The sequence below is a fragment of the Nicotiana tabacum genome, chromosome 8 (genome assembly GCF_000715075.1).
Source record: "Nicotiana tabacum cultivar K326 chromosome 8, ASM71507v2, whole genome shotgun sequence".
NCBI classification, from domain to species: domain Eukaryota; kingdom Viridiplantae; phylum Streptophyta; class Magnoliopsida; order Solanales; family Solanaceae; genus Nicotiana; species Nicotiana tabacum.
Genome location: NC_134087.1, coordinates 141992262 through 142017803, shown reverse-complemented (window position 1 = coordinate 142017803; position 25542 = coordinate 141992262). Strand labels below are relative to the sequence as shown.

The following is a 25542-nucleotide window of genomic DNA, read 5'->3' as shown; positions in this document are numbered from 1 at the left end:
GCTTCGTCGGTAAATTATTGAACATGGGGTTTCTTTGCGGGCCTTTCGGGCTCCTGATGAACTCGAGATCTTTTACCATACCACGCAGTGTAACCAGGCTCCACCTCGCCTCTAGATAGATCTCGTACTTGAGTTCTAGGCTCTAAGAATCTGCACTGATGCCAAATCCGACGCACTCTTTCTTATGGAAAAGCGGCTTTTGGTTCCAACTCAATAACCTGCCGACTCAAATCCTCATCGTGTGGGATGGTCTGGTATCGGCCTAACTGATGTAGAACTTGGTGCGGGGCATAAGTCTGGATACTCCGCAGACCCATTAACAGCAGAAAGCATACCTCAGCCGACATATAGATTACCTCACTGACCGAGAGCCACCCGAATATCCATTTGATCTTATTTGCAGTCAAAGATCTCAAATGAGCATGCCAAGCTTCCGTACCATCCAGGAACTCATAACCCTCTACCCGCTTTTCTTGTTTTTCAATGCATTCGAGGCCAGTCATATCACAATTCAAGTATCCAGGACGGTGGCAAAGGTGTTCCTCCATCCATAATTGTAACAGCATATTGCACCCTTCAAAGAACTTTCCCCCTTCTCGACAGAGGGTCAGAGCTCGGTAAATTTCTGCCAAGATCAGCGGCACTATGGTCCCATTTGCCATTTTCATCATAAAGTCGGCTATCCCCACGAGTCCCAACTCTATGTTCCCATCTTTTCTGGGGCAAATCAAAGTACCTAGGAACGCCCTTATAAAAGCTAATCCTCTTCGAGCTTCCCACTTGTCTTGGTTTCCCGCGTGAGTAAGACCGGTATCTGGCGTCTCGAAGCCACGGGGATTCCCGTAACGTCGGTACAAAAAGTAAAAGGTACAGAATTCTTTGGCCAAATTTTCGTCTCGGATGTCCCGACTGATGCTTAACAGGTCTAAAAATTTGTGAGGGGTTACTGTTCTTGGTGCTACCGGGTATTGATTTCTAAGATTCCCCTCGAAACTGGCGTAGCCTGCTATCTCTTCCAGAGTAGGAGTTAACTCGAAATCAGCAAAGTGGAATACATTATGTGCTGGGTCCCAAAATGGTATCAAGGCCTCAACTATGTCCTTTCTCGGCTTAACCTTCAAGAGCCCGACAAGACCACCCAATGCTTTTGTCACAACTTTTCTGCTATTGTCCCCCAAATCATGCCACCACATATATAGCTCCAAAGGGATCTCTTCACGGACTGATAAAGGTTCATTTCATCCTGCACATTTATTAAGGTGATTTTAATTAAAAGAAAACTGTGACTCATTTCGACTCAAGAAAAATGACCATTTTTTTTTCAAAATTCTCACAAAAAATATCTGGTTTTGCCAATACGGCCTTTCAGCACTTCGAAAACGAAGATTTTAAGGCTGTGTCGGCTAACCAACCAAAACCTTTTAAAATGACTAAAGATGGTTGTTCTTGCAAAACCAGCCTTCCGGCGCCCTTTTGAGGGACATTCGGCTATTTTTAACAAGAATGGCATCACCTTACTTATTTGCAATAAACATAAAAATTTTTGTTCTTTTTGGGCTATTTTTGCAAAAGGAAGTTGGACCCGATGGGGGTTGCCTATATATCTCACACCTTGTGAGAATCAAACTGGCATAGTTCGGGCAAATAAAATAAAACCAACTCTTTTTCAAAACAAAACCTTTTTTTTCTTTCATTTTTCTCAAAAATTCGGCAGAGTTTCGTACCATTTGGACATTGGTTTTTCCAAGACAGGTGATTTAACTCACTTAACCCTCATATTGTTATTCTTTTTTTTTAACTTCTCCCATTATGCAAAAGTCGGTCAGCATGCAAATCTAAATCAAATAAATGCACAAGTAGCAGGTAAGATGCATCAGGATGGTCTTTTCAATTTTGGTGCACATGTCCTAGACAGACCCAACCCTTGTGTTGAGTCTCTAAAGTCAAATGCACGTGATGCAAGCAAACGTTCCTACTTGGGATCCGTCATGAGGTCTTGTTATACTAGGTTTAAAACCTGCGTTTAGTTCTAGACAAGGCTTACCCGAGCGGACAACTCGAGCCGGGGGGGGGGCAGCGTACCGGGAATACAGAAGCTTCACCGTCTTTGCAACTTGTCCGAACCTCGTTCTAAAATTTGGGATATGACTCTAACAGAAGAGAAGTCACACGAAGTGCACACTCCTCCATGATTTAGAAGACTCAAAGAGAAGAAGGGTTTCGTAGCAGTTTATATACAGTTCACAGAATATCAAAGCGGTAAAAGCAACACGTAGTACATTAGGCCCAAACATGTAACAGAATCAGATAATTAATAAAGTCAAATATAAAAATTCATCTAAGCTCGAATTCTGAACCCTGAACCAGAGATTCTGGGTTCGATCCCCAGTAGAGTCGCCAGAGCTGTCACACCTCCTTTTTTACTACACCCCCGTAAGGGAGTATAAGGGAGTTTTTTCTAATTTAAGTGACAATCGAAATGGGATATATTTATATTATTCATTCAGAGTCGCCACTTGGGATAATTTATGGTGTCCCAAGTCACCGGTTTAAAATCCCGATTCGAGGAAAGATTGACTCTGTTTTACAGTCCGCGAACACAGAAATCCGAGTAAGGAATTCTGTTAACCCGGGAGAAGATGTTAGGCATTCCCAGGTTCCATGGTTCTAGCACGGTCGCTCAACTATTATTATTGGCTCAATTATCTGATTTAATTACATGTTTTAAACCTATTGCATTTTAACTTTAAAATCACTTTTAATTATTTTAAGGAAGATTTCAACGCCATCTAAACACGTCTTTGGATCACACCACATGAAATGCACTCGCAGTACGAGACACATTTTATTTAACGTTGTTAAGATTTAGATTTGGGTCACATGAAATGCACACCCGAGCTTAGGAAGGTAAATTATTAAAATATAGCGCCTAAAGCAACTACGCATTTGCAACTTTGCGAAGGCCATGGAAAATTCGTTAAACGGCACGCCTCAATTTCTAAGGATAAAAATATTAATTAAACGAGGGCCCAACAACATAATAGAGCCCAGCAATAGGAAGACAACCAGCAACACTAAACACAGAAAACAACCAATAGAACAGTAGAAAGCAGTAAACCAGAACTTAATCTTCAAACCATCCTCAATTCCTTTCTCAAATCAGATTATAACTATGAAATTTTGGAGAATTTTAACTAGCACAAGAGGGATCAGAAATCCAAATGAGTAAAATTTGATAGTTCTTCCACCATGGAATGCCGAAATTTCAGAACCTTTTTAAAAAATTTCAGCCATCTCAGCTTTCAGGTTTTATCTCTTCCCCCCCCCCCCCAAAAAAAAAAATCCTCTCTTGAATCCCAAGTCATGGTGCCTTTATAGGCAAGGCATTAGGGCTGCAGAAATGCAACTAGTATTGCACCTTAATCTTTTTGATATTTTCATTTTAGCTTAGGTACCCTTAGTATAAAATTCAAAACTTCAGAATAACCCCAACCCCCAGCTTCCTAAAAGCTTCCTAATGCAGTTATTCAGAGATTCTCCTAGCCAATTACCCAGAATACCCCCCTTAAATCCCTGCTTTTTACTTTCAAGTATCCAAACAGGTCAAATCCCCATTTACTTCAACCCCAAGATGAATGGGTCGTTCTTTTGAACATGTGTCGAAATTGAACTCAGGGCCCAAACAACAATTGATCCAGTTAAATTCCGATTTTACCAAGAGCAGAAAATAAATAATTATTTGAAAACTAGACTTGAACTACGCGACTAACTAAATGCAAAAACAAGCAAAGAGTGAATTAGATTATTAAAGTAAGACGACCAAACTATATTAACTTATGAGACTAAATCAAAAGCAAAATCAAAGGTTCAAGCACGTTGTTAAAAAATCAGCAAATGGACCTTTGAACCTTGACAAGAAAATTGAGCGACAAAAATGAACATAAAATTTAACGCCATTCGGAACCTTGTTCGAATCAGTCTACTTCAAGAAAGATGAGGGAAACGAAAAAGAAGAGGAGTAGGACATGAATCAGAAGCGGACAAAAGGAAAGGATAAGGAAAGCTTACCGACTACAATTCGACCCCAAAGCTGGACTCCCTAATTTAACACAATCAGTGTTAGTCGCTTGTTCTTTGTTAAGAACAAACGACCGACACTGCTTATGCCAAATTAGACTCGAAAATCTTGAGACTTCGGACGCCTGTGGTCATGCAAGCCACAAAATCAAAGGCAGATCGATTTGGCTCTTAGGGATTCGAACTTTGATTCGAGATTCGAAGGGATTGAGAGGGATTCGAGGGATATGAGTTAGGGATTTGGAAAGAGGGGGTCATGGGGGTTTCAGGGTGTTAGTTTAGGGCGGTTTGGGGTGGCGCCGCCACTGGAGAACATCATGGCGGCGCTAGGTTTTCTAAAATTTGAGGCTTTCTGATGGGATTTGAGAGGAGTGGAGTGTGGATTTGGGATGAGGAGGTGGAGGAGAAGCAGTGGTGTAAAAATGGGGGTGATTGGCTGTCGGCCGCCGCCGTGAGTGATTTCCGGCATGCAGCGGATGGTGGTTCACGGTGGCTTTTGGTTGGGGTCTCTGTGGGTATGAGACGATGATATGGGAGGGGGGTCTGAGGGGGTAGGGTCCGTTCGGACAGTTATATACGGGGAGTGGGCGAGTTGAGGTCTGCTGGATCAAAACATCGACGGCTTGGATCAGACCTGGCCTAAACGGGGTCGTTTTGGTTTGTATGTGGGAAACAGACCGGGTCGGGGGCGGAATGGGCTGGAATTGGGGCGGGTTTGAGGGCAAAATCAATTGGGCCTGAGGAATTTAAATAGATATGGCCCAATTAAGACTCCTTTCTATTTCACTTCAATTTTCTTTTATTCACTTCTCTTTTCTTTTTTTTCTTTTTTTTCTTCTTTTTTTTTCAAAATAAAACTTAAATTAAAATTGAAAATCAAATTAACCTATCAAATTGAATTAATTAACTCATAATTACCACAATTAATTAAAAACCAAATTAAAGGAAAACTACCAAAATTCAAAACTAAAATTAAAAGTGCGAAAATAAATTATTTTTGTGATTTTTCCATTTCTAAAACAACTAATTAATTAATTAATCCTAAAATGTGGGATTAAATCCTAAATGCAAATGCAACCTATATTTTTTTATTTTTCATTAATTTAAATAAAAAAAACATGCACAAACAAATGCAAACAATTGACAGAAAATGCCCCAAAAATCCACGAATTTGTAAATAGTGGGAAAATTATTTTGTTTTGAATTTATGAGAGTAATTCATATAGGGCAAAAATCACGTGCTCATAGCTATATAAATCGAATTATCATTAGTGTGATCCTCATTCAGAAGATAATTCAAGTCAAATGCAGAAGCGTTTGTTGATCTAAAATAAAATATTATATTTCAGCTGCAAACCTATTAAAATTAAAGTCCCCGAAGGATAGAGTTTACTGTATGCATGAAGCGTGGTAGACCAATCAGTTTCAAAGGTAATAATCCTTGAAAATGATAGGAGCAAATGATCAAAATGATCATAACAAGGAGGAAGTAAGTTGTAGAAGAGCCCACGACATAACATTTCATGAAACTCTAGAAGAAGTTCAGGTACTTGAAAATAAAAAAGGTGATGAGATATCAACAAGTTATGTCGCTTGCAAACCGATGCGAAATGATCGTCGACGATATACTTGATACAATATAGTGCACAATATTGTAAAAGATTGTGAGAATCAGACATGTAGTCTAGATACCTGAAGATGTCATGTCATATAAATGTAAGTCATAACCTATATGAATCGTTTGATTAATTCTATATGAAGATCCCTGAAGGATTTAAAATGCCTGAAGCATATAGTTCAAAGTCTCGAGAAATGTACTCGATTATATTAAAAAGGTCTTTGTACGGTTTAAAGCAATCTGGACGCATGTGGTATAATCGCCTTAGTGAATATTTGCTGAAAGAAGGTTATACTTGTTGTTTATATTGATGACATAAATCTTGTTGGAACTCCAAAAGAGCTCCAAAAAGCAATTGAATATCTTAAGAAAGAATTTGAGATGAAAGATCTTGGAAAGGCAAAACTTTGTCTTGGTTTGCAAATTCAATATTTAGCAGGCAGAATCTTTATTCATCAATCTGCCTATACAGAAAGGGTCTTAAAACGTTTTTACATGGACAAAGCGCACCCACTAAGTACACCAATGATTGTTCGATCACTTGAAGCGAATAAGGACCCGTTCCGACATCCAAAAGAGGATGAGGAACTCTTTGGTCCCGAAGCACCCTATTTCAGTGCAATTGTCGCACATATGTATCATGCTAATGCTACAAGGCCTGACATAGCATTTTCTGTTAATTTACTAGCAAGATATATCTCTTCTCCTACACGAAGACATTGGAATGAGATTAAACATATATTGCAATATTTAAAGAGAACTCTTAATATGGGTTTATTTTATGCTAACAAAGGTAGTGTAGATCTTGTTAGTAATGCAAATACAAGTTATTTATCTGATCCCCATAAAGCTCGATCTCAAATCGGGTACGTGTTTACATGTGGAGGTACTATCATATCATGACGCTCCATAAAACAATCTATTATTGCTACTTCTTCAAATCATGCTGAGATGATAACTATTCATGAAGCAAGTAGGGAATGCTTATGGTTGAGATCAATGATTAATTTTATTCGAGAAAAATATGGTTTAAAATGTAATAAAAGATCCACAATTTTATACGAAGACAATACTGCATGCATAGACCAATTGAAGGGAGGATTTATAAAAGGAGATAGAATGAAGCACATTTCACCAAAATTATTCTACACACATGATCTTCAGAAAAATGATGATATTGATGTGCAACAAATTCGTTCAAGTGACAATCCGACAGATTTGTTCACTAAATCTTTGCCAACTTCAACTTTTGAAAAGATGGTATACAAGATTGAAATGCGGAGACTCAAATATTTGAAATAAGGTTTTCATCAAGGGGAGTCAAATACACGCTGTACTCTTTTTCCCTTACTAAGGTTTTTCCCATGGGATTTTTCTTGTAAGGTTTTTAATGAGGCAGCTAGAAATACGTATTACTAAATATGTGCACTCTTTTTTCTTCACTAAGATTTTTTCCACCGAATTTTTCCTAGTAAGATTTTAACGAGGCACATTATCTTTTAATGAACATCCAAGGGGGAGTGTTATGAAACTATTATATTGTGGATGTCCATTTATTACTCCTGCTATAGATAATTTTCCTAAAGAAGATTATTCATTTAATACTGTTGAATTTTATCTACAAGCAGCTGATGCAGAGAGGTTGCAAGTAACTCAATGAAATGATTTGCAGCAGCTTCTTATTAAATAGGCAGGTTGCAAGCAACTCATGCATACAACTTACAAGCAGTTGTTGAAAAGCCTCGCAGTTGCTTCTTTTCTTCTATAAATAGAGTAGATTTCAATTTATTATGTACATGAATTTGAAATTGAATAATACATCAATCAATCTCTGTGTCTCTATACTTGTCTTTGATTTATTTACTTTATAATCTTTATTTTATAACCTATTATTATTATTATTCTAAAGAATTGTTTTTTAAAAGATAATAAAACCAAATAACACTATACTACTACTAATACTAAAGTCATGCCCTGCTGTCCTCACTCCAAAAACATCAAAAGGTGTTTGCTTCACTCTTCTAAGACTCAAAACTCCTTTCAAGAATGAGAACCAAATCTGTAACTGGGGCGGGTTTCTTCCTGCTGTTGATCCTTACGACGTCACATGGGTTCCAGTCCGACGAGCTTCTCGTCGACGATGAAGAATTCGGCCTCGAAGGTGGAATCCGATCCCGTGCAGCTGATCCCAACGACGTCAAAGTAGGTTCAGCACCTTCTTCTCCTGTTCAGTCGACCCGGAAGAGGTCTGCCGGGTCGGGTTCCGATTCAGATTCGAAGATCCAGTTCACTCTAGAACATGCCTTCGGTGACTTAGATTTCTCCCCCGCCGGCACCTTCACTGCTCGCATCAAATCTCCTTCTCATGGTTCCCAGGTCTTCCCCTAATTATTCTTTATTTTAACGATTGAAACTTTTTTAAAACTTTTATATAGTTATCAACGTAATTGAATTATTATTTGTTGAAAACTATCTCCTTAATCGTAATTATAGACATTGTTGGGTAATATTAAGATCTTAGAACACAGGTTGATATCAGTTTACTTAATAATAAAGATAGTTTGTTAATTTCATGGACTTGCAATCTGATTTAAAAAAAGTAATGCGACCAAACAACTTTAAAAGACAATGTACAAAGTAATGACTCCGAAATACAATCAATGCTCTTATCCGTAAGATTAAGAATATTTACTGTAACTACATGTATCTGCTGCTCGTGTGAAGCATAACTCTGGATGACTTTGACTAGATGTGACTTGGAAGAATGTTATTTGGACAGAGGGACTAGGAAAACTTAGCCCTTTGGTTGTGGAATGAGGTTGTTGAGATATTCATGGGTGGGGTACTAGCACTTGTTTATATTCACAACTATTGAGTGTCTTGCAATAATATCTAAGTCTATCATAGTGGTTGTTAAAGAAAAATGGCTATAGATGGACATTTTGTTAGAGTGGGAATGACCTTATACTTGTAATTCTACAAGAAGTATCTAGCGAGAACTATTTTGATAAGGAAAAAGTAGAAGGTAGAAGTATCTAGTGAGAACTAGATCATGCTAGAATTTTCCTTTACTCAAAAAGGATCATGCTAGGCTTGTCTATCTGGCTTTTACCCTATATTAAGGTAGACAATGTATAAATGGCACAACTTCTATAAAGTGTCCATTATGCAACTTAGACAATGAATCCTTTGAGCATTTGTTCGTCATATGTCAATATTTAGCTGCAATATGGAGAAGACATTACATTGGAAAGGGGTTAATAGGCAAAGCTATGGGTTGGCATGGGCTGTTGACCATGCACACAGGGAGGTCTTCAGGGGCAATTATATATAGAATGGCTTTGGCTTGCTGTATATATAGTGTTTGGTGTGAAAGGAATATGAGTATTTTTCATGTCACAACCCCAAACCAAAGCCGTGACGGCGCCTTACACTGCTTGCCAGGCAAGCCAACATTCAATATACAGAAATAAACTTCAATAACAATAAGGAATAGCCTCAAAAGTGGAATAGGATAAATAATTATAGCCAAACAGTGCTACAACTGAAATACCATCTCAGAACCTGGTGTCAACAAGTACATGAGCTCTATAGAATAAATAAGTACAACGGTCTGAATAACGATGCAATACTGTTTGAAGTACATAAATAGTAGTAACAAAGTAAGGAAAGGGGACTTCAAGGCATGCAAATGAAAACAACAGTGCTACCTTGAAATCACCAATGGTACCGGTGCAACTCTCTAGCAATCAGCTCTATCAGCAAATATCTGGATCTGTACATGAAGTGGATAGTTTAATATGAATACAACCGATCCTATGTACTCTGTAAGTAGCTCGCCTAATCTCGGATTAAAGATAGCGACGAGATTGGCTAGGTCCGTTACTCACTTTCAACATCCAACAATAACAGTAACAACACAATGATAGTAACAAAAGGGAAAAACAGCTCAAGAATAACAAGTTCAACTTAATCACACATTAACAGGGAAATAGGCATGCTTTCCAAACAAATTAGTTAAAGCATCAATTTCATGATATAGAGTATCAATTAGCATGAGGAAGATACGTCTCTATGCCTGCATGAAAAGTAACAATGCCAAAATCAACGAATTCACGATGAAATCATCAAATAAGCACAATCTCAGCACTGTACGGGTGCCTGGCATAAAGTCCCTCACTCAGCACATACCAAGTGCCTGCACCCACAAGGCCCAAAGTAGCATGGGTTATCACTCGACTCCGGAGGGGCGGATCCTAGCCCAAGCGCTGATCGGATCAAAAGTCGACGATCATCATAACTCAGCCCAAATAGCCTGGCGCACGCGTCACCTCAATATCAACTTGATTTCTGTGTCGCTGTTTTTTGAACATCATATTTGAGTTGGATTAAGAATGATTGTATATTGGATGCTGAAATTAGTTATTTTAATTGCAGTTTAATTTTTAATGTACTATAAATTCATAGTGGTTGATACTTTTTTTAATTTCTTGAATTCCCGTACATTGTGCGCTTCACTTCAAAGAACTCACTTTTCACTTCAACTCCGATGGATCTGGTCACATTTTGCGCTTTTCACTTTCAATAATTCTTGGCTGACTTTTACTGTCGTTGATGTTTGACTTTTTACCATCCAGTAATAGATTTTTTGCACTTCTTGTCGCAGACGCAAACGCTGACAAAGCTTCGCTTCTCCAGAAATGCTTTTACTGAAACAGAGAAGGAGGATTTCAAAGTAATTCTATTTTCTGTTCGTACAATCATGGCACCCTTTTTGTTTTATTTGTAACTTTTCTTGTGAATATTATGTGATGCAGAAACTTTTGAAAGGTGATGACTTTTACAGAATAAGAGTACCGTCCAAAGTATTGAACCTTCCTGGCAGAGAATATGTTGTTTCCTCGGTGAAAGCAGTAAGTTTGGAACTATTGTGGCTGGAAGTATCAGCATTTTGTACATGTGTAGTGTCTATACATTTAAACATTCATAAGGAAGGAATAGTTTGAACTGGTGTCAATACTTTGCCTTTGTGTACACTGTACAGATGTATGCCATGCCTTTTTATCCTTGTGACATTGAAATCTTAGGATTAGGAAAGTTAAATATTGTGGTGAATGACAGCACGAGTTTTCTTTTATCAAGCAAGGGCATTTTGTCTGTAAAACTTCTTTCTGGGAAGAAACTTTCATGTAATTTAACATGTACTTTCTAAAGGGCAAGTTTTCTTTTATCTAGCGAGGGCATTTTAGCCGGTAAAATTTGTTTGTCAGAACAAGAAGTTTCATATATTTGCGACTTTAATACTGTATCTCTTATGGAATCTTAATAGAAATATTGAAACTTGTTAACTTCTTTCTGGTGCTTCTGGATCTGCATATGTGCATTTAGCCTTGCTCTTGTTTGAGTTAAAATTTATATCGCCCTAGGAAGATTTAAATCATTGAGAAGCCATCCAGAGTGCTAATTAACAATTGCTTACCCAAGTTAGATATTTCTCCCCCTCAAGAAAAAGAAAAAGTGGTGCATAAAAAGTTGAATGAGCTAGTTTGTCCCCCTTTACAATTTTATTCCTCTGTTTTGTTAGATGTAAACAGCATTGAGAAAAAGTTCCCAAGAGGGCCCTTACTTGCTCAATGATACTTAATCATAGTTTTATTCTGTGAAAGCCTACAGCTCGCTGGCTGATCTGCCTATAGTTTGTAGTTTCGCTATATTGATTTTTATTTTGTACCGTGGATTTGTCAGTTGTTTAAATTGATTATCCAATCTTAACCTTTGTAGTACAAACTATGAATTCTTTTCAACTTAGGTGCTCTCCTTTGTCACACACGATCCTTTATACTCTATTTTTTTTGAAAAAGGTAACAATTATATTCTTCAGCACCCAAAAAAACAGGGTTGGTATCTAATGTTTTCAAGTACAACCCCTGAAAATCTTACAGAGAATCAAAAAGGTCTAGTAGTAATTCTACATCACCTATCAACTCTTCTTTACACCAAAAAAGAAAAAGAGAAATGCAAGAACTCTTGATTTTCTATGTTGAACGGCTCTTGCCTTCAAAACATCTTGCATTTCTCTTGTTACAAACTGTCCACCATATGCAAGCTGGAACAATCTTCCACTATTCCTTGTGACATGTTCTTCCCCTAATACTGTTCCAGCTGCATATCAGGCCAATGATATCTTTGAACATCACCCAAACAATACCAGCTAGTGCTATAAAGAGCTGCCAAAGTTGTCTAGTAATAACATAATGTAAGAAAAGATGCTCATTGGCTTCATCTTCCCGCTGACATAGAAAGCATGTAGAGCTGGTCTGAATACCTCTTCTTTGAAGAGTTTCTAGAGTGAGGCAGGCTTTTCTTACAACTAACCATGAAAGAAAATAACTTTGTATGGTACTTTGATCTTCCAAATCTTTTATCAAGGCCAAGGATTGTTGGGATGTCCTCTAGATGATAGATATTTGTATGCTGCCTTGACTGGAAATTTAGAGCTACTGCCTCCTTTCTAGGGGTGTTAATGGTTCGGTTTGGATCGGTTTTTCCCTAAAAAGAAACCAAACCAAGTAAGTCGGTTTTTCAAATATTAGAACCAAACCAAACCAATTAAGTCGGTTTTCGATTTTTTCTGTTATTTGTCGGTTTTTTCTTAAATATAAGACATACACTACCAAACACATATTTCAACGACCACATTTTCAACGTAGCACTATCAAATCAATTGCCCTTTGAGAAATCTATTATTTAACAAGATATATTGATGATAATTGAATCAAATAGTGATGAATAATTTAAGAACTCAATTAAAAATATATTATTTTTAACATGAATAGATTCTTACACTTAACAAAAGAAAACTACCAATCAAACTAGAATGTAAAGGTAAAGAACTGTTCTAAAAGTGCAAACGATTAACATTTACTATAAATTTTTTGAAATTTTGTATAAAAGTATACATATATATAGGTGTAATAATGAATTTAAAATAGCTACTCCTATATTCGGTTTTGTTCGTTTTTTTTTTGATTAAAACCAAAACCAAACCAAATTTGATCGGTTTTTAAATTTCAAAACCAAAACCAAACCAAACCAAACCAAAAAATATCGGTTTTTTTGGTCGGTTTGGTTTGGTTCTGTTTTTCGGATTTTTATGAACACCCCTACTCCTTTCCATGTAAGAGAGTCCTCCGCTAGCATTTTAAGAATCTCAATAGCTCTATTGACTTCCCAGTCATTGAGAAGCCTTCTAAAAATTAGCTTCATTGAGAAACCTTTTAAAAATTAAGTTCCAGCCCTGGGAGCTCCAAGATTCTTCTACTGTGGCATTAGGTGAAGTGGTGAGATTGAATAGATCAGGAAAAAGGTCTTTCAATGCTCCATGACCAATCCAATCATCATGCCAAAATGATATCTTCCTCCCATTTCCTATCCTAAAACCTGTGTTTGTTGTAAACTTCTCCCATAGATTCCTGATAGCTTTCCAATTGCCAGCTCCATAAGGAGTTTTCATTGGTTTGGTGCTCCAATATCCTGATTGCTCATACCTGCATGTGACAACTTGTCTCCATAAGGCTTGCTTCTCAGTGTTGAATCTCCACGACCATTTCAGTAAGAGACTTTTGTTATGCAAACTTAAGTTTCTAATGCCTAGACTGCCAATTCTCTTGCTGGAGATGAGAGTGTTCTAGCTGACAAGATGGAGATGGGAACCTTTGGACTCTCTGTTGCCTTCCCAAATAAAGTTCCTTCTCAGTTGGTCAATTCTTCTCCTTACTTTGGCTGGGATAGGAAATAAGGACATGATGTAAGGGGGTCAGGAGTCCAGGACAGATCTCACCAAAATGACCCTTCCCCCTAGGGATAAGTATTGTGCTTTCCACCTTGTAAGTCTCTTTTCACATATATCAAGTGCCCCTTCACATATATATATGCAACTTTGTTCTTGGTACCTAATGATAATCCCAAATACTTAGTTGGTAAATTTCCTACTTCACAACCCAAAATGCCAGCTAGAATTGGAAGGTGCAGGATCTACTAGGTTTAGATCATTGATTGTGTCGGAGAAATCTCTTATAGCTCTGGTTAGATGGGGGTTGTTGCTTCTTTCATTTGAGTGTATGGTTGTGTTGAAATCCCCACATACCACCCATGTCCCATTACAAAGCCCTCTTGAGGCTGCCAACTCCCACCATAAGTCTTGCCTCTAAATTCTGGAATTTGAGGCATATATCCCTGTGATGAACCATGAGAAATCTTGGCCTATTGCAGTCAATCTACAAGAGATACTCTGACTATTAGAAGTAATCAACTCCCCTTCTAATATTCTTTTATCTCACATGATAAGAATTTCCCCGCTAGTACCAATAGCTTCAAGATTGACAAAATCCACCCATCTACTCCCCCGTAAGTGTGTGGCAACAAGAGTTATCACCTTCTATCTTTGTTTCTTGAAGAACCACTACTTCACACCTCCATTCATTAAGAGTAATTTAATAAGTCCCCTTTTCTCCCCATCATACAATCCCCACATCAGTGTTGTGAAAAGTGCTCGCTTCGCGCTTGGCACATGGTCTCTTAAATAGCGTGACCCTAGACTTCCCATCTAGGATTCCATGACAGTATATCGATCTTCATTAATCAACTTTGAGGGTGCCTCTTCCCCTTGACCCTAGACTTCCCATCTTTATATTTGATGCCTGATTTTAACCTCTTTAATTGCTTCTGACCTTTTGGTTTGATTGCAGTGTTGCTTTGGATTGTGGTATCTTCCATCTTCTTGTGCCTTCTACTGTCAATCTTCATGAATAAAGACATGGCATCCTCTTCGCACTCTTCAAAATCAACCCCAAATTGCTTACTTGGTTTGAGAACATTCATATGCACCCACAATGAAGCTTCTTCTTCTGCCCTTTGAATTTGCATGTCAATTGGAATAGCTTCTTCATCAATACATGCAAATGGATCCCCAAAAATAACCAACTGTTTGCTACCCTCGTCCACATGCAATGACTCCCCTTCTCTGATGAGTTGAGTTCCCTGGACCGAGGGCAAGATTAGAGGAACCTGTACCAAGTCCTCTTCGATGCCTAGAGTAGAGTTAGTAGAAAGTGAAGAAGAATTGAGTTCCAAAAGTATAGGATCAAAATGGTCTTCCTTCATCTCTTTTGTCTGCTCCTTCGAAGACATAAACATCGACACTTCCAAACATGGCAGTTGAGATCCAGAAATTTGCTTGATGTCCATTTGGTTATTAATAATCGGCCCATTAAAGTCTTTGGTAGTTGGGCCATTAGAATGTTCATTAGTTGGGCCTTTAGGGATAGCCACATGTGGTCCCTCAAATTCTTGGATCTGATTCTACAATAAAGGGTCAAAAGAATTAGGACTCACACTAATTAATTCCTCAACTTGGGCTTTTAGGGTTGGGCCTTTGCACCAAGAATTAGCTGATGGATCTGTCAAAATTGGGCCCACACGAATTAATTAACTGTGGCTCAGAACTCCCTTTTGTTTAAAGAGTTCAGCATCAACCTCACGTGACTCAGGCACGTGTAAATTTTTTGAAATTCTCCCTTCAATGTGCACACGTGACCTAGGTACTGTTGTGCCAAATAAGTCCCATCTTCCAGGCTACCCCTATTAACCATCAGATATTCTCTCCCATCCACACCGGCAATCAGAGCAGCCATCAACGTCGTCGGAACTTCACACCATACGGGATTTTGTACAAATACCCATCGCTGTTGTCACGACTAGAAATCCCAACCATGGGGTCGTGATGGCGCCTAACTTCTACTTGCTAGGCAAGCCAATGTTAGCTAAAGTATTAACCAATTTTAACAATTTAAAAGCAGGATAATGATGATTAACGAGTAATAAATTCTGAAATACATGGAATAGATACAAAAGTAACACAGTCTACCCAGAAATCCGGAGTCACAAGTACATGAGAGACTAGAAGACTACAAGTATGGTCTGAAATGAGGTACAACTGTCCGAAACTAGATAAACAGTAAAAACAAGGTAGAAGATGGCTTCAAGGATAGCGAACGACATGCAACAATACCTCGAGTCTCCTATGAAAGTCGGATATGAGCAATCTTCACTACACGCCGCTGGGACCAACACTGCACAAGAAGTGCATAAGTGCAGTATGAGTACAACCGACTCCATGTACTCTGTAAGTGTCGAGCCTAACCTCGACGAAATTATACGGAACACACGTCAACTCATAAGAACGAGACCCGAGGGTCAACTAACGGAGGGCCCCAAAATAACATCATCTCGAAATCCTCATATCACAGTTTCGAAATAGAACATCACAGCTACAATCACTACCACACATCATACTTTGCTGCAACGCACAACTCGGTGCCAACAATATCACAATATCTGTAGCGGCGTGCAACCCGATCCCATTATCAGTTCGTTTCAATACTGTTGCGACGGGCAATCCATTTCCAATATAAACTCATTAACATGAACAACTCAACACAACCAGTAACGTAATCCTAACACAAAAAGGTACTAAAGCGTACAAAACACCAAGGATCTACTAGTACAACAGAGAATAACCAATACCTCGTACCCAGAAACCTCAATAATTCATTAACACAAGAATAGCTAAAGAACTCGCACAATTGGACACAATGTAATAAAGTACAACAAGTAAGATAAAGACAATAAAGGCAAGTAAAGATATGAATCAATGAAGGTATACAATTAATACAGGTTGGCACATATGTCAGGTAAGCAGGTATTGATTGAAAGATAAATGAACCGAAACATGTAACAACTAACTGAAAGTTAACAAGGCATGAATAATAAGTAAAGCATGAATAACAAACAATGACATGTGACAAATCATAGCATGTAATGAAATATAGCATAGAGTAAATAAAGATATAAAGGTAAATCGCCCAATTCGCATGCTTGAACCTATGGCAACGTATATGCACTCGTCACCTCCAATATACGCCTTTCCCACACATAGGTTCATGTAGCAAATGGACCAAACAAGTCCTCATTCTCTCAAGTCAAAGTTAAACACGACACTTACCTCTTTCCGCAACCAAATCAATACTCAACCATGACTTTTTCTTTGGAACAAGCCTCCAAACCAACCTATCTAGCAAAATATCGTTCAAGCAAGTCAAAATAAGCTTTGGAAACTGCCCACGTGTGAAAAAGATTCAATCTTTAGTTAAATTGAAAAAGTCAACCCCGGGCCCGCTTGGTCAAAGCCCGAGATTCAGGCCAAAACCAGATAATTCACCCCCGACCCCGGTTATGTGATTTGTTTTGAAATTCGATCTCAATTCGAGGTCTAAATCTCAATTTTACAAAATCCTTAAATTCTATCCAAAATTCCTAATTTCTACCGTGAAATTCCTAGATTTGATGTTAAAAATTCATGAAAAGTAATGGGAATTGATTGAAAACTAGTTAAGATTACTTACCAATGATTTTGGGAAGAAAGCTCTCAAGAAAATCGTGTCTATAGTGTTTAAGGTTGAAAATACTGTAAAATGATAAGTCTCGATTTTTCCATCTTTTACCCCGGCCCAGCATTGCATTTGCGAACACTTGTTCACAAATGCGACAAAATCTTCGCATTTGCGAAGGACACCCCCTTAGCACATGCGACTCATTCTTCGCAAATGCGAAGACCCAGCTCCTCAGCCCATTGCTTGCACATGCGATCACTTGATCGCAAAACGAGGCTCGCAATGCGAGATCTCAACTGACAATCAGCAATTGAAATGCACCAGCTATTCTGAATCAATCTGCAACACCTCCAGAACTCACCTGAGCCTCTCGGGCTCCAAATCAAACATGCACACAAGTATATTAACATAATACAAACTTGCTCGCTACCTCAAATCATCAAAATAACATGAAATAACAAGAATCGATCTCAAAACTCAAGATTTCAACTTGAAAACTCAACTTTCACAATTTTTCACATAAAACGCCGAAATGCACTCGGGTAACCCCAAATCCCAACCAAACATGCATACAAGCCGAAAAGCATCATATGAACCTACCGAAATCGTCAAAACACCAATCCGAGGTTGTTTACCCAAAATGTTGACCATGGTCAACTCTAGCTTCATTTTAAGTCAAAAATCACATTTTCATCAAAATTTTACGTCCGGAAAACGACAGGATCACTCACGCAAATCGATAAACATCAAATGAAGCTATGGGGGGTCTCGAAACACAGAAATAACGGCTAGTACCCAAAACAACCTATCGGGTTCACAACTGTCTACATGTATATCTTTCGGCATGTTACTCCCGTCTCCCTTCACTTTGATTCTAGCCCAGTGTAAATGGTTTTTTAGTGTTGTCTCCTCCATTTCAATCCAACCATCACAGGTGATCACCTATTGCTTTGAAAACTTTCTGTGACCCAAGGTTAATAGGAAGTCCCAGAAGCCTAATCCAAACCCAATTACGCTCCACCTCTTCAGGCAAGTAGCCAGTAGTAGGTTTCCACCATTCAAGGATCACTTTGGTCTTCTTCCAATGCCAGTCACCCTTAAGAACATGTTCAGCATCCTTCGTTGAAGTTCAAACAAGAACTGGTAATCGTTCATCTTGTACACATTCACACCAAAGGTAGATTTCCATGTGATACAGGCCCATCTCTGGATATCATGTAAAGTTGGAGTCTCCTTCATAGGAGTCCGAACTTTTCCAACTATGCACCTTCTTAGCACATCTTTGTCCGATAATTCTGAACCCCAGGAATGATGACTTTGGAATTGTTGGATTTGATTGGAGAAGATTTAGTCCCTTCTGATGGCCATCTACTGGTTCTGATTACTTCGTTAGAGGATGACTCCCGCTGTGGGTTTCTGACAATAGGGACATTCTTCTCTTCTTCTGGGACATTTATGAACCTTTGTATTTTTTGAGCTATGATTCCCCACCCTGCCTTAAATGTAACTTCTGGTGTAATAATGACATACCTGCGCGGCCCTGTACAGCGACGAAACTGATGTACCTTCCATGTTCATTGTATTTAAGAGTGCAATAAAAATCTGCATAGTGATCGTTCATATTCCACCTCCTTATCGCCCTGCCATGCTCCTTTGAGGCCACATTAAATACCTCTACGACCCACTTCATAACTTTGAGGCTTACAGTTGCTTTTCTCATCAGGTTCCTGCTACGTTCAACCCATTCGAACCAAACTTCAGACCTAGAACAATTTTTTTTAATGTGAAAGGATTTAAAACCAGCATGATAATAAATCCTGTCACTGTCCATATTAACAGAATAACACGATTGAGGTTTAAACAATAATCACAGTAGGTGAGGGGGTGAATTCCGGTGGAGAATCACACCGGAAAAGGTTATTCGACAGTCCTAGAAAGTAGGAGAGAGAAGTGTCTCGGGAAAGGTGCCTGGGAGCATTTTGTTCAAAGTTTCTTTACCTTAATGTAGGTCATTTCTCTTGTCTATTTTTATATTTCCATTTCAGACATTAGAATTTCCTTTGTGATTTGGCTAATTATTCTGGTATTTTCCTGGAATACTGCAAGCTTCAAATGACATGCTCATCATCTAATTGCTATTACTGTTTTTGCCTCAGAGGTGTCTTCCTCGGGATGGTTTGGAGGAGCACTTTGTCATACATATGGTAATATTCAACTTAATATTTGTTACCTTATACCTTAGTTGTCTATTTAGGTTCCAGCATGATATGTTCCTTTTCTGTTTTCCTTTTTTGTTGGATGTAGGTGGTTAAGAATATAATTCTGTCTTGTCTAACAGGATTTGTTAAGTACTTCGGCTACTGTGGAAAGTAAAGAAAATAAAGTTAAATTAAGATATTTCAACATGACGTATTTCCTTTATATATCATATTAGCGTGTTTCGCATTTTGTATTTTCTTCTAAGGGAAATAGGTGGTTTCCTTGGCTAGTTTAAGTATTTCTCTTGAATTTCAATTAAGACATATCAGGTCAGAGTTTTTGTTATTATGCGAACTAATCAAGTTGGCACAGTCTACTCTTTATTTGTGCAAATCTTTCATTTTTATCTGTTAGGAATTTGACTTTGATGTGTTCATTGCAGGACGGTGTGAATATTTTGGCTGTTAATTATGGTTCCCCTGGTGCATGCCAATACCCTCGTCAATTGAAGCTTGTAAGTATTGATCCCTAAGTTTTAGACCCCTACTCACCAGCTAACCTCCCCGTCCTTTCTGCCCAACTTATATGAAGCATATCATGTATGTCTAATCAGTAGTTCTCGGATTTGAGCTTGAGAATTTTGATAGGGCAATAGAATGATACTACTCTGTTTGAAAGCTTTAAGCTGTTGGAACGGGAAATAACTTAAATGTAATTACCAATATCTCACCAATCATTCCAAATTTGGGTGCTTTGCTCTGAAAGCATCTATTAGTATCTGAAGATCTTTTACCAAAAGATACCTTTTGGAAGATTACATGATGTATTTAGATTTCCTAAGGGAATTACAACCTCATTTTTCAAGGAACCTCTATATTTGCTGGACTTTTGATTTTTAGGTTTAGACCAATGACCGAGGGAAAATGACTTTTCACTCGCACCTTTTGTGATACTTTTTACAATTGAAGTGTTCTATTGTGAAAAAAGAATCTATCTCATACAGAAGAGGTATACAATAGAGATACCAGCCAGTGATTTTGACATCGCCACCCAGAATATTCTTTTCTTTATAACTGAGAAATCCCCAAGGGCTAGTGGCGCACAGCTCGAAACTTGATGGATAATGGGCCTAGAATATCTTATATGCAGCTGCGTGCCAAGATATACCCCAAAAAAACAGCAAAATCTATGGATAGTGGAAGCATTTTTCCCATCAGAAGCTCTTGTATTTCTCCTCCCAACTAGTCACACGATAGCTTGACAGATGATATCTCAAGTTCCTCTTCTTCCAATGGAGCTGGCTTTGGACCTTCAGCTCCAAAGTAGATTTTTGCACTGTTAGGCATAACCCAGTTAGTACCGGAAAATTTCCAGTCTTGTCACCCTTGGAACTGATAAATGGGTGGTCGTCCACCCATTTATCAGGAAAAAAAAATTATTCCAGTCTTGTCACATACTTGGAACTTATAAGTGGGTGGTCAACATCTGCTGTTTCTTTACCATAAGAATCTCCAAATGTGTATTCTTCTCTGCCTTATATTATTAGCCGTAAGTATAGCGTTCCAAGCAGTTACATAAAAGTATCGACCTCCTGGGGAGCTCTACTTTGCAAGCTACTGAATGTGGAGAAGTATCTGGTTGGGTTTTTCAGCAAATTAGGATTTGACTTTAAATTGTCTTGTCATATGTCCCTTCCATAGCCAAGAGGCGTCGTCCTCTTATTTTGTCTAAATTCAAGTCACTCTCTAATTGCTTAGTTCTTCCTTTCTCTGTCTTGTAAAGCCTTTCTGAAGTGCAGGTCCCAAAACATTCATCCTCTTTCCTCATAGCAGCCTCTTCTGGTTCTGGAGATGCCAAAAGTGGCTAAATCAGATCTTCAGAGGCATAATTCTCCACATCCAGAGTGAAAACTTTAACTTATACTCAGCTGGAGAAGAAACAAGTTTCAATTTCATTGAACTTCAAAATCCAAATGTGAGTTCTGTAATGTCCAGGTGCAGTGAGACTTCTTTTTTCTGATAACCCAGAAATTCCCTAGGGCCAGCTGGTGCACGGTACAAAACATGGTAGATAATGCCCCCCACCCTTCTCTGCCCTAATATCTGGCTTTTGCTTGCGGCGGGATTCGACCTTATGACATGCCCCTTATTCATATATCACGTGCTATGCTCTTACCACTAGACCCAGGGCGATTCAATGAAACTTAAGTTCTTGACTATTACCTAAAACATAGATCATTGGGTTCATGTAATTGGGATGGATTAGCATTCACTACATAACCGAGACTCAGATGGTAAAGGCAGGTCTTCAGATGGCAAAGGCAGGTCTTTTGGTCATACATCAATATACGTGCAGAAATCTTGCTTAGACAGAGTAATTCTTTCTCAAGTTAGAGAAAACTTGACAGGCGTATATAGTTTAATGACTAAGAAAAGATTATTTGGGCATCTGAAAAACAGAAAAGATTATTTGAGTTCACACTTCTGTTAATATGATTTTGGTTTGAAAGACAAATTATTACTAAAAGCTAAAACATTAGAGAAATAATCTGGATTGCTATTTGGAACAATAGAACAAAATTCATGATATGCTACGGAATATTCTAGTTGTGGAACTCTGTCTGGACCATGTTCTTACAACTGAAATGCGCAAACTGGAACAGCTAAGTTGATTCAGTCTGTACTACTAATCTTTAGAATTATCTAAAATCTGGTAAGGAATAATGCTGCTATTTCGGTATCTGAAAAATCTGCAACAACCCAAAGACCTTTTATACTCAAGTTGAAGTTCAAAAATAGAAAGTCTTGAATTCTCACCTGAAATATTTCAGTCAAAGAATCAAGATAGTAACTAACCGACAATTCATATCAGGCTATTGAGAATTTTATAACCATCAAGTACTGATAAGTAGCAAAATGAGAATTACTTCATGCAATGTGATTTAGTGTAAGGTGGATACAGGTTATGGTTTCCTACAATTAGCTTTAGGTTCTTGAGAGACTCACTATTAGATTTGTTTCCAGGATGGATCAATTAGTATTGCTGGTGATGCTTTTGAATCATAGTGTATGAGATATTCATGTCCTCTATGTCAGTTACATTTTTCTATTTATAAAAATCTGGGGACTATTAGCAATGTCATGCATTAGGCAATGTTTTTTTCGTGTGGAAGTAAACCGTTTCCAAATCATTTCTGCTGGTTCCGTTATGGATTCACATGCTGCCTTTTCTTTTCTTTGTATATTATGCTCTTTCTAGCTTATTAATAGGACTTGACATTAGCTAGTTTAGTAAGTGAAATGTAATAGCAAATTTTCATGGTACTGGAGAAGGAAAAGGATTTCATGTAAATAAGATGCTAATCCTATGACTGATGCTAAGTTTTGTGCTTCTATTTCAGCCTGCAAAATGGTCCTTTAACTCGCACACAGTCCTAAAGCCTACTGAACAGGCACCCAGGCAAGTCACTGTAATTTTTTATTTTCCTTGTTCCTGACATTGTATTCTCCTTTTGCATAAAGCAAGTGACGGGTGGTAACTAATCAACTTGGGTAAAAAGATCATATCATGACGCTATGCTTGTTATCAGGGAGTTTATATAAGCTAATAATCTCCTTGAGAGAAGCTTCAAGTACCTAGCTGTTTGCCAAAGGATAATTTGATGTGGCTTTTTAAATTGTAAATATGGCTCCGGCACTGCCTTTGTTTTGAAATTGATTAATTTGACTATTCAAAAGCAAAATGTGTCAACCTAGTCAGGAGGGGTGGAGATTAGGGGAATCTTCTCATGTTCCTTCTGAGAAACTTAAAGAAATGGCTAGGGAACAGTCTGTCAGATGACATTGTCCCTACTTTTAGTACGAGCATTACAGATATTTTTGTTTTTGAGCTTCTATGGAGCAGAAAAGGAAGATAAAGTGAAGCCGAAGAAATTTGTGCATGTTTCCATGAACTTATGTTGCTTATTTCCACGATACTAAAAAAAGTTGTTGGAACAGAACACCTATATTTTCAGAAGCTGTTGTTGGGGAGAATGGAGAGGGTGAAGAAATTCAGCCTCCAGAGAGATCTTTCTGGGCTAAATATGTGAGTTTGAATCAGTTACTTGTTTAGTTTCTTGTAAACCTAATAATTGCACACCCTCATTCTCATATTACAATTTTTTTATGATCTTTATTTCAGTGGATGTATTTGATCCCTCTCGGACTCATTGTTATGAATGCTATGACACAAGCGATGAACATGGCCGAAGAACAGACTAGCGGACAAGCAGGGGCCCAAGGACAACAGGCTATTGGAGCTCAACGTGCACAAAGTACTGTGGTACGAAGAAGATGATAGGTGAGTAAGTTGAAGTTAGTTTGAGTACATTTGTGATTTATCTTCATTATCTATTTATACATCCATGGTATAAATTGTATTAGCCCTTCTTAGGTGTCTACAAATAATGTATATGTGGTTCCGAGTATATTAAATTACAGCAAATATCATGAAGTACTTTTTAATTTTATTTTCAATTGTTTGAGATTTCCTGTAGTGTCTTTGTTAATGTAGTGATTAGCTGTCTCAATAAGTTTAGAGTTCCCAAAACAGAATTTTAATTTGAAATGGACATGCACACGTGTTATGCACAAAGAAATATGTGATGGCCTATCTGAAATGTTAACCAACTTTTATGGTTGAAATGTGCACTTTCACATTCCACTTGTACAAGACAGCACCATATACCTTAATTGTGTTTGATGCTTCCATTTCTCTTTCTTCGATCTCTCTGGATTAGTATAGCATATACCTTTATAGGTCGCTTCTACTGATATAGTATCTGTTTTGGGGGTTATATTTTATGGAAATTTGTGTGGTCATCACTTCTTCCATTGTTTTTTGGATCTTTTTGTTTTTTGTTAACAAGGAAAGGGTTTTTTGATGAAGACCCTTACGAGAAAAGGGTTGATGTTTGCTCTCCACAAATGGTGTTCTTTGAGAAATGTAGGACAAAGTGGAGCGTGGTTGGTTGCATTACTCTAGCATAAACCAAGTTTAAATTCAAAGATGACTTTTTTTCTCTGCAGATGAATATGATCTGCCACTAATGACTCTTCACCCGTTCGAAAACCCCTTTGTCTCTTCTTCTATATCACCCACCTAAGGTAAGAGGAGAAATCTTCTCAAACTTCCTTTGATTTATCTTCTTGTAGGATGTAAAGCTAAGCTTTTGCATTCTACAAGTGGTGCTTTGTTGGAAACAAAGAGGGGTGGAGTGCCTTGTTGATTCCTCCCACTCTAGCATAAAACCAAATTTAACTTTATAACATTTTCCCTCTCCAGATGCATATGATCTGCCACTCAGGATTCTCCACCGGGCCAAAATACCTTTAATCTTTTCTTACACATTAGGGGCACAAGAAGAGAAATTTTCTTAAATTCATTTATCATAAGCTGTATCCAGAAGTTCTTGGTAGGAGTTGATCATTTAGATTCTACAATTGGTGCTTTTATTAGAAATAAAGAGAGGGAATGGAGTATGGTGATTACTGCTATTCTAGCATTCTTCTTTTCCTCTTTTTGGATTAATATTCCTGCCCTTCTGGCATAAACCATGTTGAGCTGAGGGTCTATCGGAAACAACCTCTCTACTCCATCGGGGTAGGGGTAAGGTCTGCGTATACACTATCCTTCCCAGACCCCCACGTGTGGGATTTTACTGGGTTGTTGTTTTTGTTGTTGTCTCTAGAAATGCATGTGATTGCTACCAAATGCACATGTCCGAAAGCCCTTTTGTCTTTTTTACACATCACCCAAATAAAAGGAGAAATCTTCTCAAACCTTCCTTTGTTGCACACCCAATCCAAGGCCTCTTGGCAATGTTGAGATTCCACATGTGAGAATGCACAGGAAAAAAATCTATTATCTATATTCTATTAAATAATGATACAATGAGCTTTATTTATATAATACATATCCTACTCCTATTCTATGTGGGACTAGGACTAATTAACGTTATTTACATAACTATCTAACCTATACCAGTTGTCATGGCTTGAGACACGTTCGCCATTGTGACTGTTGGAAGAAATTGAGAATATGACATAGTAGTGAAAAGAGATTTGTTACCAGAAATGTGATCAGATGCACCTAAATCAATGACCCAAGAATCGTATGATGAAGATTGGGAGACACAACAACGACGACAACGACCCA

General features: G+C 38.1%; 1 protein-coding gene across 2 annotated transcripts in view; it reads left to right on the top strand.

Moving 5' to 3' along the window:
• The first annotated feature begins 7667 nt into the window (after nucleotides 1-7667).
• The window catches only part of LOC107803736 (uncharacterized), a 28520-nt gene continuing 10645 nt past the window's right edge, over nucleotides 7668-25542 (top strand). For both annotated transcript variants that reach the window (XM_016627503.2, XM_016627509.2), the window contains exons 1-8: nucleotides 7668-8071; nucleotides 10362-10430; nucleotides 10513-10608; nucleotides 19302-19349; nucleotides 19787-19858; nucleotides 22745-22803; nucleotides 23343-23430; nucleotides 23527-23685. In XM_016627503.2, coding sequence (XP_016482989.2) covers nucleotides 7742-8071; nucleotides 10362-10430; nucleotides 10513-10608; nucleotides 19302-19349; nucleotides 19787-19858; nucleotides 22745-22803; nucleotides 23343-23430; nucleotides 23527-23682 — 918 coding nt within the window. In that variant the 5' untranslated portion in view covers nucleotides 7668-7741 and the 3' untranslated portion in view covers nucleotides 23683-23685. The remainder of the gene's footprint in view (nucleotides 8072-10361; nucleotides 10431-10512; nucleotides 10609-19301; nucleotides 19350-19786; nucleotides 19859-22744; nucleotides 22804-23342; nucleotides 23431-23526; nucleotides 23686-25542) is intronic.